At 46.6% G+C, this 15801-nt stretch overlaps 1 protein-coding gene and 1 long non-coding RNA gene across 4 annotated transcripts in view; one reads left to right on the top strand and one right to left on the bottom strand.

Annotated features, from left to right (window-relative positions):
- The first annotated feature begins 9684 nt into the window (after positions 1–9684).
- Scml4 (Scm polycomb group protein like 4) overlaps positions 9685–15801 on the top strand; it is a 107775-nt gene continuing 101658 nt past the window's right edge. Inside the window, exon 1 of one of the 3 annotated variants that reach the window (XM_076552371.1) lies at positions 9685–10014. In XM_076552371.1, the coding sequence (XP_076408486.1) occupies positions 10012–10014 (3 nt within the window). In that variant the 5' untranslated portion in view covers positions 9685–10011. Of the gene's footprint in view, positions 10015–10048; positions 10282–13213; positions 14903–15801 lie in introns of those variants that run through there. The other 2 variants (XM_006982761.4, XM_076552373.1) reach the window with 2 other exon arrangements.
- On the bottom strand, positions 9692–12304 carry LOC143268846 (uncharacterized). The gene is made up of 2 exons (XR_013044976.1): positions 12189–12304; positions 9692–11590 (listed from the first exon to the last, which is right to left on the bottom strand). It is a non-coding gene; the product is annotated as an uncharacterized LOC143268846 (long non-coding RNA).

Below are 15801 nucleotides of genomic sequence, written 5' to 3'. Positions count from 1 at the left end.
GCTTAAACCCAGGCCAAGCAGTCTTCTCTGGTGAATACCCCACGACGGTGTGTTCTACTCTCTTCTCCTTACTCATCTCTCCCAACACACACACACACACACACACACACACACACACACACACACACACACACTCATACTCACATACCACACACATCCAAACACTCACGCACAAACCATACATACATCACACACACACACACACACACACACACACACACACACACACACTCATACTCACATACCACACACATCCAAATACTCAGGCACAAACCATACACACATCACACACACACACACCTACAAGCCATATACACACACACACATACACACAAACCCCACAAACCATATATAACACATCACACTCATATACTCACACATAAACCAAACATACACTATACTCACACATACACACTCCCCCACACTCACACTACACACATACTCACACAGTCATATGCCACATACACACACCACACTTACACGCCACACACTCATACTACATACTCTCACATACACCATGCACACACGCATATACATACTACACATCACATACCACATACACTTACACACTTACACCACACACTCACACATACCACACAGTCACACACCACACACACACACATCACACACATATACACACACCACACACCATACAACAAACCCCAAACTTTGTAAGCTCTGAGCCCAGGGCAGCGGCCCTCAGCTCCCACACTGCACACCCGCTCCCTTTGTCTGAAGTCTCCTCCGGCAACACAGAGGGGCCAGGCCGACTCTCCATGTGTCATTTCTCGGTGAGCCAAAGTTGGTTTCTTACGCTGATCATGGAAAGAGAAACCCAGCTAGATGTCAAAAGTGTTTAGAGATTACCTGTAGAAATAGTGTGTGTATCTGTGTGTGTGTGTGTGTGTGTGTGTGTGTGTGTGTGTGTGTGTGCATGTGTAATTTTTTAAAACAAACTGCAGCTCAAAGAAACAGGGTTCACGGGGGTCATAGCATTTTATAGCTAAGGAGGAGAAAAGTCTTTCAATTTTACAAAAACAGTTTATTTTTCTCTGAAGGCAGATGTGCGGCTAGTTTTATGTCATCTTGACACAAGCTGGAGTCATCAGAGAGGAGCGGCCTCCAGTGAGAAAATGCCTCCATGAGATCCAGCTGTGCAGCATTTTCTTAATCATTAATGGAAAAGGGCCCAGACCACTGCGGTTGGGGCCATCCCTGGGCAGGTGGTCCTGGGTTCTATAAGAAAGCAGAGCCAGGGCAGTGGTGGCGCATGCCTTTAATCCCAGCACTCGGGAGGCAGAGGCAGGCGGATCTCTGTGAGTTCGAGGTCAGCCTGGACTACAGAGCAAGATCCAAGACAGGCACCAAAACTACAGAGAGAAACCCTGTCTAAAAAAAAAAAAAAGCAGGCTGAGGAAGCCATGAGGAGCGACCCAGGAAGCAGCACTCCTCCATGGCTTCCGCATCAGTTCCTGCCTCCAGGTTCCTGCCCACTTGAGTTTCTGCCCTCACTGCTTTTAATGATGGAACTGTGAGGGAAATAAACCCTTCCCTTGTTTTGGTCATGGTGTTTCTTCACAGCAATAGCAACTAACCCTCACTAAGATAGCAGATATCTAAAATTAATCATTTTGAGAGATGAGGGGGAACTGTCTTAATCAGTGTTCTGTTGCTGTGAGGAGACACTATGACCACAGCAACTCTTTTTTTTTTTTTTTTTTTTTTTTTTGGTTTTTTGAGACAGGGTTTCTCTGTGTAGCTTTGCACCTTTCCTGGAACTCGCTTTGGAGACCAGGCTGGCCTCAAACTCACAGAGATCTGCCTGCCTCTGCCTCCCGAGTGCTGGGATTAAAGGCCTGTGCCACCACCGCCTGGCTGACCACAGCAACTCTTATAAAGGAAAACATTTAATTGGAGTTGGCTTAGCGTTTCAGAGGTTCAGTTCATTATCGTCATGGTGGAAAGAGACACGGTGCTGGAGAAGGAGCTGAGAGTTCTACATCCAGATCAGAAGGCAGCAGGAAGAGACCTGAAAGACACTGAGACCTCAAAGCCCACCCCCTAGGGGCACGCTTCCTCCAACAAGGCCCCACATCCTAACAGTGCCACTCTCCATGAACCTATGGGGGTCATCTTGATTCACACCAGCACAGGAATTGTGTCTGAAAGCCAGACATTTGCTGAGACAGACTTAGATGGAGCTCTTTAAACCCTGGTGTTATTCACTCACTCAGTAATAATAACTTGCTGATTCTAACCTGCATAACACATGCTGCATCACGTGCCAGGGCTACAGGCCCTGTTCCTTAACACTTTGGAGTTTACAGCCTCGTGACCAAAGTACTGTCCTGATGTTGGTGTCCCTTATTGTACACTCTGGTGACCAGACTCTACCTCAGAAGGAGAGTCTCTGGGCTGTGAGTCCCCCAACTGTCAGACCTCAAGGCCAATGTTTCTGCTAAGATGATTCTTTAATATCAGCCCAGGTCACAGGCTCAGAGCCACACAGAGGAGGCCACGTCTGAAGGGACCATGTTTTGGGTTCAGCAGAATCTGAATGAACAATCCTTTCCTTGGATGGGAGTTATTTCCTTGGTACATGGCTTTACTAAAGTAACACTGAGTGTTACTGGTTCTGCAATGACCCATCTGTGTATTGCCTGTTCTCAGTACCCTGCAAAGGCTCCAGACTATGCCTACCTAAAGGAAATCCCAGAGCAGAGGATGGCAGAACAGTCTCCAAATTGGCTTAGGCTGTTGTCCGATGTCCCAACCTTGTAGGCAACAGGGTTGTTTTCATTTCAATGGTGAAATCTGAGACTTGAGATTTATGAGAAGTTCTGGGGATGGAATGCATGTCTTTAATTCCAACACTTGGGAGGCAGAGGCAGGCAGATCTCTGTGAGTTCGAAGCTCTCCTGGTCTATATTGCTTGCTCCAGGTCAGCCAGGGATACACAGTGAGACCTTGTCTCAAACAAAACAAAACAAGATTTATGAGAAGCATAAGAGCATTCTCTATCATGACAAGGAAAGATCCTGTTCCTGATAATGGATGACGCCACTCAACTCCTTGTTATCACAAAACAAGTAGGGCTGGCTGCCTTGTAGAAAATATAGAAGATCAGAAGCATGAAAATCACTCACATTTCTACCACCAATGAATCATCACTGCTAACATTTCACCCATATTTTGTAAATCATTCCTCTTTTCAAAATAAAATTCTATTCTGTATATTATTTTCTAACCTTAAATTTTCTCAGCAAATGTCTATTGTGTATCTCTTTTCCTATTATTCTATGCTATATGGCATCTACTTTAAAAAATGGAGTAATATCTTTTATTTATTCTTTGACAATATCCTACATGTAAACAATGCATCTTGATCATCGGGTCTCCCCTTTCCCACTCTCCCCGTTCCCCAGGAGTCACCAACACGCCCCCTCACCCTTTCATGTCTTCTTTGTCTCATTAATAGTCAGCTAAGTCTAGTTAGATAGATCTACCTGGTGGAATGTTAGCTGATCTTGTGCAGGTAACCACAGCTGCAGTGGCCATGACAGGTCCCAAGGTCACCATAGCTGCAGTGGCCATGACATGTCCCAAGGTCACCATGGCTGCAGTGGCCATGACAGGTCCCAGGGTCACCATGGCTGCAGTGGCCATGACAGGTCCCAAGGTCACCACGGCTGCAGTGGCCATGACAGGTCCCAGGGTCACCACGGTTGCAGTGGCCATGACAGGTCCCAGGGTCACCATGGCTGCAGTGGCCATGACAGGTCCCAGGATAACCATGGCTGCAGTGGCCATGACAGGTCCCAGGATAACCATGGCTGCAGTGGCCATGACAGATCCCAGGATAACCATGGCTGCAGTGGCCATGACAGATCCCAGGATAACCATGGCTGCAGTGGCCATGACAGGTCCCAGGATAACCATGGCTGCAGTGGCCATGACAGGTCCCAGGATAACCATGGCTGCAGTGGCCATGACAGGTCCCAGGATAACCATGGCTGCAGTGGCCATGACAGGTCCCAAGGGCAGCATTTCACATCACTCTTCCCCGGTGGTTCTTAGCTGTCTTTCAGGCCCTCTTCCGTGATATGTCACCCTTTCTGATTGTGTGTTCTCTGGTGTGCACATATGATACACTTACTTAACTGGACATTTGGGTTGTTTCTCATCATCTTACAAAGAACAGTTTGCCTTTAATTTTGAAAAGGTCTCTGCTTGGGGGCTGGAGAGGTGGCTCAGTGGTTAAAAACACTGGCTGTTCTTCCAGAGGACCTGGGTTTGAATCCCAGCACCCACATGGCAGCTCACATCCCTCTTGAACTTCAGTCCCAGGGAAGCTGACACCTTCTTCTGGTCTCCTTGGGTACCAAGCACATTCATGGTGCACAGACAAACATGCAGGCAGAACATGCACACACATAAATATAAATCAATATTTAAATATATCTTGAAAAGATCTCTGAGTAGTTCTAACTAAGACCCAGCCTCAGGGAGGGCAGTGCTATGAAATAATCATTTTGTACATTGTAAAGATTTGTCACTTGAATTGGTTTAATAAAAAACTGACTGGCCTGTAGCCAGGCAGGAAGTATAGAAGGGACAACCAAACTAAGAATGCTGGGATGAAGAAAGGCGGAGTCAGGAGTAGCTAGCAGACACAGGGAGAAGCAAGATGGTCATGCCGTACTGAGAAAAGGTACCAAGCCATGTGGCAAAGCATAGATAAAAACATGGTTTCATTGAAAAATGTAAGAGTTAGCTAGTAACAAGCCTGAGCCATCAGCCGAGCATTTACAATGAATATCAAGTTTCTGCGTGATTATTTGGGAGCTGCTGATGGCACAGGAAAACTCCACAGGTCTCTTGGGAGAGATTGAGGAGTCAGGGGATGAGAGACACCCACTCCTGATTAGTCTGACCATCAGATTAACCACTTGCTGCCTCTGTTTCCCTTTGGTGAGATGGTAGTCATAAGCCATACACCTTCCCAAGCCACACAGATCCTCCAGTCTTTAGGAAATAAGGCAAAGTGCTGTGATATGGAAGCCACACCGTGGGGCCACTTACATGTAGTTTCTGGTCCCTGTTCCTACTCAGGGAGGGAATCTTGGCTTTCCTTCCTCTTTCCCCTCCTCGCCACCGCCCCCCTTTTCTTTGTGAGCTCTCTTCAAATCTTACTTCATGCTAGTTGTGGTGGCACACACCTTTAATCTCAACGTCTAGGAGGTAGAAGAGGCTGCTCTCTGTGAGCTCAAGGCCAGCCTGGTCTACATAGTGAGTTCTAGGATAGTCAGGGTTACATAGTGAGATCATGTCTTGAAGAGACAAAACTTCTTCAGACTGTCAGTTGGATACTTCCATTTATCAGGTCTTATGTTATTAGAGAGAATGTGCTTCTTTTCCCTTTGCAGTACTGGGGTTCAAACTCCAGGCCCGGTGAGTGCTGGGTAGGTCTGCTACCACTGAGCCATACTCCAGCCTGAAAGAGCCCTTTGCCTGTTACTAACCATGGCCACAGCCACAATAAGCCACGACGCTTACATCCTAAAGTGTTGGTCAATCAAGCCTGGTGGAGAAAGCAATTCTTAGGATGTCAGAACCTCATGGGTTCATGAAGACATCGTGGTGCTCCAGTCTAGACCCCTGTGCTGAAGCAAGGCAGCGATGTGACCAAGGTCATTGGGTTTATAGGGGGCTGGAACAAGAGGCAGTGTGAGGAAGCCGTGTGATAGACTAAATAACTACTGTGTCTTAGGAGCAAACACCTGGGCCCTCGTCATCACTTCTGAGCTGTATGACCCGGGGCAATTTGTCTAACATCCTCAAGACTAATTTTTCTTGTCTGTGGAGTGGGACTAAGACCTTTTCTCCAGGATGGCTGGGGTTGGGTACCATATGGAGCAGCCGTCCTTCAGTAAGTGTTAGGTTAGCCCTTAGGATTATGTATGCCACAGCATGGACTCCTCACCTGTGCAGAATCCTCTCAGCTGGAGGCTTGTCTTGGAAAGCCCTGCCTCTCGGGGCAAAGGCGGCTTTTAATATGGATGGTGTCTTCACCAGCAACTACCAGAATGATCACCCTTCAGATAGGGGTGACCCTATGTGGGTTTCCATTTGAGATACCCTAAAAGAGAGCCTGTTCCCCTGGTTACCTCTTGCTACCCACCAACTAAGTGATATTTGTGTGGAATGTGCTGCCTGTGCTCCGAGAAATCGACCACAGCACCAAGGAAGAGCAAGGGGCAAGGTGGAACAGCATTGTGTGTGTGTGTGTGTGTGTGTGTGTGTGTGTGTGTGTATTTGCCTGTGTGTCTGTACATGTGTGTGCACATTTGTGTGAAGGCCAGAGCAGAGTTGATGACAGGCATCTCCCTTGGTCCCTCCACTTTATTTACCGGGGCAGAGTCTCACAATGAGTTTAGAACTCTCTGGTTCATCTGATCCAGCTAGCCATCCAATCACTGCTTCCCGACCCTGACGGGATCTCAGGCAGGCAGTCACACCTCCGCGGCCTGGCATTTCTGTAAGGGTTGGAAATCTGGACTCCGCTCCTCATGTTATGCAGCATGGACTTTATCCTCCGAGCCTCCTCCCCAGTCCAGGCTAAGCATTTGGACGGTCATCCAGAGAAATGCAAGATTAGAGCTGTGGTTGGTGAGGAGGACACTTCGCCTTTTAAAAATCCTTTGGCAGATCCTTGCCATCCCACAAGATTTCTTTCTCTTACATGCTTACTTAAATTTTTCTTGGAATAAAAAACATTCAAGTTTTTTTTTTTTAAAACATTGGTAATTTAAGGTCTGTGGTGACGGTTAAGAAGAAATTTGAGAAACATGCGCACATGTACTCACAGTTAATCTCAGTAGTATATATTTAAATATTTCAAGTCAGCTTTAGTTAATTGCAAGTTCATGTTTGGCTGCCAAGTTGACACTGGGTAGCAAGGCTGCAACCCAGGCATCCCTGGCTCAGGGACAAGCCACACGGAGAGCACATCTGCAGGACCATGGGGACGCAGAGCACGCGGATCAATGTCAGAGCCCTCTCTCAGCAGCCTGCTGGGAAAGGAAACCCCTTTCTTTTTGTGAGAAGAGTCTACCAAAGCCTTTTTTTCTCTTACAGGAGTTGATTCCTTAAGAAACACTCATTTCATTTATGCAAAGAGCTGTGTTAAATTGAACACCCAGTATTCCAGCTCATCCAAGGTGCTCTTCGGTGGACCGTGGTGTGGGTCTGGGAGGCCACAGCCACGGCCACAGCTGTGGCTGGAACCTGATACTTGGTGCAGGCTACATTTAAACATCCACCAGGTCCTAGTTTTATCTATCTATCTATCTATCTATCTATCTATCTATCTATCTATCTATCTATCTATCTATCTTTCTTTCTTTCTTTCTATCTATCTATCTTATATATGTGTATATATACATATCTTCCCTCCCTCCGCATCTCAGGGTTTCACCCTATAGCTGAGGTTGCCCTAGAACTCACCATGTAGCCCAGGCTGGCCTCTTCCCTTCTGCTTCAGGCTCCTGAAATATTACCGGTTTGTGCCCCATACCTAACCGGCTTCTAGTTTCTTGTCTCCTTCTCGTCCTCTTCCTTAGGCCCCTTTCTTCTTTAAATAAAATCAGTTTTATGAAACTACAAACAGCCCCCCCCCCACAAAACAAAACAACCAAGCTTGCATTTTCTCAAATAAAACAAAACATGAAAATTCAACAATCAAATGAACTAAGGGAGTGAATTCTTTTTCCCTCTTCCTCTTTCTCATCTTCATTTTTACTTTTTCCCTTTGGTTTTATAATATGTTTATTTTCAAAAGACAAAACACTCAGACAGTTTAAATATAAGTCTAAAAGGGTTGTTGTCTGAAGCGCGATCCTAATTAGTCTTAACAATAAAAACCCAGAGTCAGATGTTAGGGTGAACGCTGAAAGATCAGAGAAGCAGAGCAGCAGCCACCAGAGACTTCTTACCTCTACAAAATCTCAGACCAAAATGGGGGATCCTGTCTCTACAAATCCCCAGACTGAATGGGGGAGATGATCTCCCCCATGTTCTATTCCTGTCTCCGCCTCCCTCGTGCTGGGATCAAAGGCATGCACCCTCACTGCCTGGCTCCGTTTCTTTTTGATTGGTTCTATCTCGTGTAGCCCAGGGTGGCCTTGAACTCCCGATCTTCCTGTTTCCTCCTCCTTAGTGCTGGGATTAAAGGTGTGAGCCCCCACTGCCTGGCCTCTATGGTTAGCTAGCGGCTAGCTCTGCCCTCTGAGCTCCAGGCAAGCTTTATTTGTCAGAACACAAACAAAATATCACACAGCAGTGGTCAGTGAGTGGTGAGCCCCGATGCTTTCTCCAGACATGCCCGGCTTCTTTGAGGCCTCTTCCCATGAGAAGGCTCTGTGACTATTCACATGCATCCTCCCTAACTGCATGTAATCTACACCTGTGTGTGTGTGTGTGTGTGTGTGTGTGTGTGTGTGTGTGTGTGTGTGTGAACACATTTACTTTTCCACATCTGCATCATGAATTTCAGCTCAAACTTTGTCTCCCATGGCCATAATAATTTCCATTTGGCCCAGCTGTCTAAGATCAGGTCTTTGGTAAAATGGAAATTTATTGAGAGCTTTTCTGGGCCAGTCTTGTCAGAGAGTCTCACTAGCTCGGCCTTTGGTTTCCTTGGATGTCAAAGGGGGTACACGCTCTACCGTCAGCACAAACGCGTGACTCTTTACAGCACTGAGCAGAAACGGAGACTGCCATCCAAGCTGGGCCAGGGCCAGGGTGGGAACCAACTTGAGGCAGAGTGGGAAGGGCTATGGTAGGCAGAAAGGACACGTGCTGGCCAGGGAGTAAATTCCTTCTCAGGAAGTATAATGCTGTGACTTCAAAAGCATCAGTTTTTCCATACCTGCTTAATTTGATGAGACAAATTTATTTCAGACTGCACATTCATTCCGACAAACTTCAAATTGCAGTTCCTCTTTTATTTTTCATATTCTTAACAACTGGCGAAGCTGTGACCCAGACCTTCCAAATTAGCATAGCTGCCCGGGTAAGCATGTTGCCCGTTCCTACAAGTAAGCCTGGTGGGCAGCCTGTGTTGGTAGAGCAGGGATTTCAGCTTGTAGGAGAGAGATCCTTGGGACATATCCCAGTTCCCCAGAGTGAGTGAAGTCACTACGAGAAAACCTTGCTTCACTTTCTAGAAAGAAGGGAGGGGAAGGCCCCTTCTCTGGGATAAATTGGTTTAGTGGTAAGGCAGTGTGTGGAGGAGACAGCAGCTCCTTCTCACGTGAGGCCTCCTTCCCCACGCAGGTCCCAAGCGTGTTTGGGCGTGGAGAAACACTTACACGTGTGCACACACAGATGTGGAGCTCTGTGGCATTGAACGTGGGAGAGGCAGCTTTGGAGCTGACAGGTACAGCCATGGCATGTCACCCGCGTAGGTACACGCCTCTGATCACACACAGGCTTTCTGGAACAACCAGGCTGTTGGCATTGTTCTCCTTTCTTGCCCAAAGCCCAACATCGGCCTTGTCAGATCACTACAGTCTTAGAAGCCTGGTGTGGCCCTCACGGCTGCAGGACTGGGACAAAGAGATGATGTTACAGTCTGGTTTCTATGGCAACAGAGGAGGAGTAATGAAAACTGAAATGTAGGAAACACCCATTCTGACGATTGTGACATAATTCAGTTTATTACAAGGAAGTAACTACCCAAGAAGCAGAAGTGTCATTACCTGGCAGCCGGTGTCGACAAAAAGCTGCACTGTGCATTTATCTTAGTTGGGCTGTAAAGGGGAAAGAAACACACCACACACCACACACACACACACACACACACACACACACACACACACACACACACACACGGAGCCCTCGCTTTCTGCATGTGAAATGTGTGTGTTCTTTAGAAGCCAGTGGTTGGCTGGTGTTCCGGACATGATGTGGTCGAGGCTGTCATCGTAATGGAAATTCACTGCCGTAGCTATGGTAAATCGAGTGTTCTGCCTGTGCTGAATGCATTAGTCTAATGAGATGTTTGCAGCGGCGAGCAGGCTGGTGGAGACTAGCTGTGAGCAGCAGTAGCACACGGGTGGAAGGCAGCGTGTGCAATCCTCGGGGGCGCTTGCAGGATGCACACAGGTGGAAGATAGCCTGTGCGATCCTCGGGGGGCACGTGCAGGAAATCACCTTCTTCTAAGTCAACACTCCCAACCCGATCAACACCCTGAGCAGGGCTCTGTGATCGAGCTGTCGGTAAGGGAGCCTCCCGCTGGAGGGTGTGCCGTGATGTGGGTTCTCTGTGGGCTGCCAGCACAACAGGTTACCTGCTCTAGTTTATTTGGGAGGGTCTGCATGCCTGCTGCTGTGGCAATGCAGCAGTGCTGAGATCTCTGAGCCCGGCGGGTAAACTTCAGACCCTGAGATGAAAAATACTATGTTTAATTTCTTAACTATATCATAAAGGAAGATGTAGTGTAGAAATATACAGTTTATATGTTTTCAGTATGTACGTACTTACTGTTCTTTATCGCTGCGTGTAAATATGTGCAAAATTTTTTCTTTTTTTTTCAAACATGAACTCAGATAACTGTTTGGATTTTTTTTTCCTAATGATAATTTGACTTGGCTTGCCTTTGTTTTATTAATTTAAAAATTGTAGTATGTTTTAGGCTACAAATATTTACCTAAAATGTATTATTAAAATTGGTGTGTTATAAACACACATCAAAGCATTTGTTTTAAATGTTATTTGTTGTTTACTTATTTTGAATGTTTCAGATGGAATATTTCATGTCTTTGTGTTGGTTGATATTATATGGTTACCAGTCATAGTTGAGGCTGGGTGTTAATTGCTAGTTGCTGTTATTAGGTTTTTGGTTTGTTTGTTTGTTTTTTTTAATCAACCTGTCCTTTCTTTTTTATTATTATTTTAAATTTATTTTTATGTGTGTTGGTATTTTGCCATGGATACTGGGTCCCCTGGAACTGGAATTACAGACAGTTGTGAGCTGCCATGTGGTTGCTGGGACTTGAACTCGGGTCCTCTGGAAGAGCAGTCAGTGCTCTTAACCACTGAGCCATCTCTTCAGTCCCGTTATTAGTTTTTTTGTTTTTTTTTTAAACGGGGAAAATCCCAGCTTAGTTTGGAATGGTTGGAGTTCTCCCACAACTCAAAGACTAAGTCACCTCTCTCCCAGGTGTGGCACTGTGTGACCTGAACCGGTTTCCACTTGTCTTCCTGCAGCCCAACGTGGCCAAGTTGCTTTCTAGACCGACGGGAGCAGTGGGGTAAGGGTGTGGCGTGCGGGTGCAGAGCAGGTGGTTTCCACTCAGGTTGATGTGTCTGAGTCCAAGTTCTTGCCGTTGTCTGTGATGATAGACCAGAGGCAGCTTGCTGTGCTGTCTTTCTAGGGTCATGACATTTCTCAAGAGGGACAGATCATCAGCAGCTCTCTGACAAAGTGGCTTTGTAGTTGGGATCCTCGAAAAGTAATCTGGGCACTTCCGAACAGACATTTGCTGTGAGCTCTGTGTTTTCAGTTTCTCTCTCAATTAAGGAAGACTGTTTGGAAGAGTGAGAGACATAGTTACCTGTCCCTCCTCAAGACCTTTCTTCTCATAAAAACAAACGAAACCAAACCAGAATGTCTGGGGCGGAAGCATGAAAGTATAGGAATAATTGTAAAGGACAAGGTACTTGATCTGGAGATCGTATTTCGTGGAACATTGTATGTGCGCTGCTTGGTAGGAATGTTCAATCTAGTGACTATTTGAACAACAGCTCCTGGGTGACAATTCCCTAGAAAACCATCACTGAGTGACTATCAGATCGCAACTAAAATGTGAGCATAGACGTCCCATGCACAGAAGTTGCTTAGTGGCTTTACAATCTACTTTTAAAATATAGTTGCCAACTGTTTTTAAAACATGAATTTTTTTTTCTTATTGCTCTTAAGATTGTGTTTGTGGAGGGAGCTTCTCTGAGAATCTGTCCGTCCAATTTGTAGTATCATAAAAGAAAAATAAAGATTCCCACAAAACCTCAAATTTTAGTTGTTTACCACATTTAAATTTCTTGCTAGTGTCACCAAAATTACTTCTATTTTATTCTTAAGAGATGTGTACGAGCAGTTCTAAGACAGAAAAACGAACAGACGAACCCAGAGTCCTGTGCGTCTTCGCTGCTCTGGTGTTTTCGGCAAATGAAACCAGCTGTAGTTTCACTTTCTGGGACTGGTTGTGGGGGTGAGGGCTGGAGGTCACAGAGATCAGCTTCTGGGAAACAAGCCAAACCCAAACGCAGTCACCCCCCACCCCCCACCCCCACCCCGACTCCTGCACTTTGATCTTGCCAACAACTCAAACAAGCAAGGACTTTTAGTATCTTCAATCCTACTTGCTTGTGATAAAATTCTAACAATACCCGAAAGGACAAAGACAGAAGCTTAACTTTTTAAATAAATTTAACTTCTTTATTTTCAACTAAATGGTTGAAAAATCATGACCAGATTGCCCCAAAGCTTTCATAATGGGGTGGTTTTCATTGTTTCTTTTTAATCTTAATGTCTGATCTCAAATGCTTGATTGCAATAAGTTTGAGGGAATATAACAAGAAATTCTCCCTGAAGAATAACTTCTCTGTCGGAAAGCTGGGGTGTCGGACACAAATTCGGAGTGTTTCTTAGGTCTGCAGTTTTGCAAGACCCAAGGGCTTCTCTCTCTCTTCTCTCTCTCTCTCTCTCTCTCTCTCTCTCTCTCTCTCTCTCTCTCTCTCTCTCTCACACACACACACACACACACACACACACACACACCTCTTCTGACACACACATCGGAACAGCATTGGCCGGGGCAGACAACGTTCTCCCTAAGGGAACCTCTGAAAACTTCAGCGTCCCAGGGTCCCCAGGCAGCTCTGTGTGCTCCTTGGGATTTAGAATGCCAGCTTCCTCCGGTTTCATCCCCTTAGATTTTGTTTGAGAATGGATTTGGGAATGAAGATGAAGACATACCCTTATCCCATCTGGTCTTCAAGGACAGCAAAATCGCTTTCCTATTTCAGGAGTGATGTTTCTGAGAGAAGTCTCCCCTCGGGTGTGAGCACGCAGGCTCCTCTGTATTGATGGGCAAATTCAGTATTTCTGAGAGCTTTTAAAAAAGCTTCCTTGGACATTTATGTCTTAATCCTGAAGTCTCCCAAAAGACTGAGATTTACACATTTCCACTCCTTAAAAATGTTTTTGTTGCTTTCAAAGACAGGTGAGGAGAGATGGGGGATTCAAATGGTCCCTAGGAGAAAGGAAATCAGAGGGTTTGGTAGAAATATAATGTAACAGAAGCCGCCAGGGTGTCTAGCAAATTACTCTAAATTTTAATTAATGAGACACAAAAGCCATACTACAGGCTTTAAAAATTACCCTTTTATCAATAAGGTGATAATTAACTTTCTCTAGAATTAGCGATTCTCTGGGCCCCGGGCAGTTTGCCGCCTGCTAAGTTCTTTGGAATGCTGCCAATTTTTAACAATTGGTCTTTTGGCAAGCCTAGTGGTTTTTAATTCAAACATCTATTGTGGCATTTCCAGTGGTGGCTCAAAGACCATTAAGATCGCTCGAATCCTGGCGAAATTTCTGAGATCTGGAGTAGCTCGGAATGTTGGGGTTGCCTTTGAGTTGGTTGCTTTCTTTTTCTTCGTGTTGCCGTTTCTACCTTTTCCTCCCTAAACTCCAGGGTCTGCAGAGTGCAGTCTTCTGGCTATAGGCGCCTGGAAGTCAGTGACGAATCTGGTTTACCGGCGCTTGCCCAGCCCCGGGGTTTGTTCTCTGTTGGGTTTATTTTATCTCGGTTTCAGCTCTGGCGAGTGGGTGTGTCAGTTCTCCCATCCCACCCCTGGTGTCCCTCCCCGCCTGCATTTCAGCAAGATTTCCTGCCTTGGTGGGGGTCAGCAGATGCAAAGATTTAGATGGAGACTTGAGGGGACGCTCAGGCTGGAGACTGTTTTGGTTGTGTCTAGGGGTTTGCAGTTTAGCTGATTTACCCAAAGTGATGGCTATGGGGCACAGGCACCTAGCGCTCCGTATCTCACAGGACACACCACAAGCCACACACCGCATCACATCACACACACACACACACACACACACACATACACACACACACACACACACACACACACACACACACACACACACGCACACACTGTTGCTTAGGCTGGCATGCTAGTGTCAAGGTCTAGACAGGCAAGTTCCCACTAAGACAAGTACGTCCCCGCCTTCAGTCAGGTGTGCATTCTGGAATAAACCAGCTTCTTGCAACCAGGAGGAGCCCTTTAGCCACAGCTAAGGAGACGGTACTCCTCACCTTGTGGGGTGGTTACCACGTGGGTTGGTTACTCCTTCGGCGGAGAAAGAAACTGATCACCCAGGGCCAGTCCTGAGTTTATACTAAACTAAAAAGTCATTCCACGGAGTCCTGGGGGCACCCTGAAGCCCAGGGAGTGTGTCCGTGGCTCTCGAAGCCGGCCTCTCTGGCGTAGCGTCTGCTCGCATCCGCTGCAGCAGGTCACGAGGAATCTGGTGCCCTGAACCTACGTTTCTTCACTCTCGCAATTCCTCAGGCGCGGTCTTTCAGAAAGTTTATGAAGTATGTGTGTGTGAAAGTGTTGATCAGATAACTGGACTTGGTTGCACTGTTGTGGATTTTTGAGATTCCGTGCGCATCCCTGGCTGCTGGACTCCGGAAGTCACAACAGCGGAGGGAGGCATGGAGCCGGCTGTTGTGAGACCAGGTCTGTGCCATGGCAAAAGAGCGTCCGCTGTGCTTTGAAAGGTGGCAATGACCCAGACCCCGACAGTGACTCAACTTTTGAAGTTTGGTAACAAAGGCTCTTCCTTCCCTTTCTCTAGCCCTGCGCCGATCGGTGGATACAGCAGAGATCTCATGGGTTCAAAACAGGTATCAGGGCTTGAAAGTCATAAGGAAATTTGTGAAGGGACAGATGCCAATGAGGCAGAGCAAAGGATTGTCCCAATTCTTTGAAAGCGAGGAGAGGGCACTGTGGGGAAGTGGTTAAGGCTGCTGGGCTAGAACCCAGGGAAGGAGTTTAGAGAAAGATTCAGGCGCAGAGAGGTGGCCCATGGCTCTCAGCTGACAGAGCGTGGACCGTTTTCTTTTAGGTAAAAGGAAGGCGTCTCTTTTTTCTTTCTCTCTTACCCAGACACCATCCCAGGACATCATGTGTATAATGAGAAAACCAGGAACAAACACAAGATGTGTTTCCCCCCAGTACCCTCCAGTGGTGTGTGTTCTCAGAGTGGCCACATCTGGGGCTCTGCCATGGCACAGGCTCTAAGCCAGCCTGGGACGGCCTCAGGATCTGAGTCCTGTTTTGCCTGGCACCCGGTGCCTTGCTGAGCAAGAAGTGGAGGGAAAACACGTGGTGGAAGTCAGCCGTGGGGACTCATGTTTTTGATTTTGGAAATGAGATTAGAAGTTGATGTAACTGAAACATCCCTCTGGGCCTAACCATTTCTGGGCTATGACCACATCTGATGCAAGGCTCATTCTTTGTGTGTATATGTATGTGCATGAACATGCATACATATATGTACTCATGTCTTATGGAAGCCAGAGGTCACTGTCAGGTGACTCCCTCAATAGCTGTCTATCTTTTCTTTTCTTTCTTTTCTTTTTTTGAGACGGGGTCTCTCATGAAGAGATTATCATGCTGATTATCTAGACTGGCTGGCCAGGGGACCCCCAGAAGTCTCCTGT

Source organism: Peromyscus maniculatus, chromosome 16, assembly GCF_049852395.1.
Source record: "Peromyscus maniculatus bairdii isolate BWxNUB_F1_BW_parent chromosome 16, HU_Pman_BW_mat_3.1, whole genome shotgun sequence".
Classification (NCBI taxonomy): Eukaryota; Metazoa; Chordata; class Mammalia; order Rodentia; family Cricetidae; genus Peromyscus; species Peromyscus maniculatus.
This window is presented reverse-complemented; position numbering and strand designations above follow the sequence as displayed.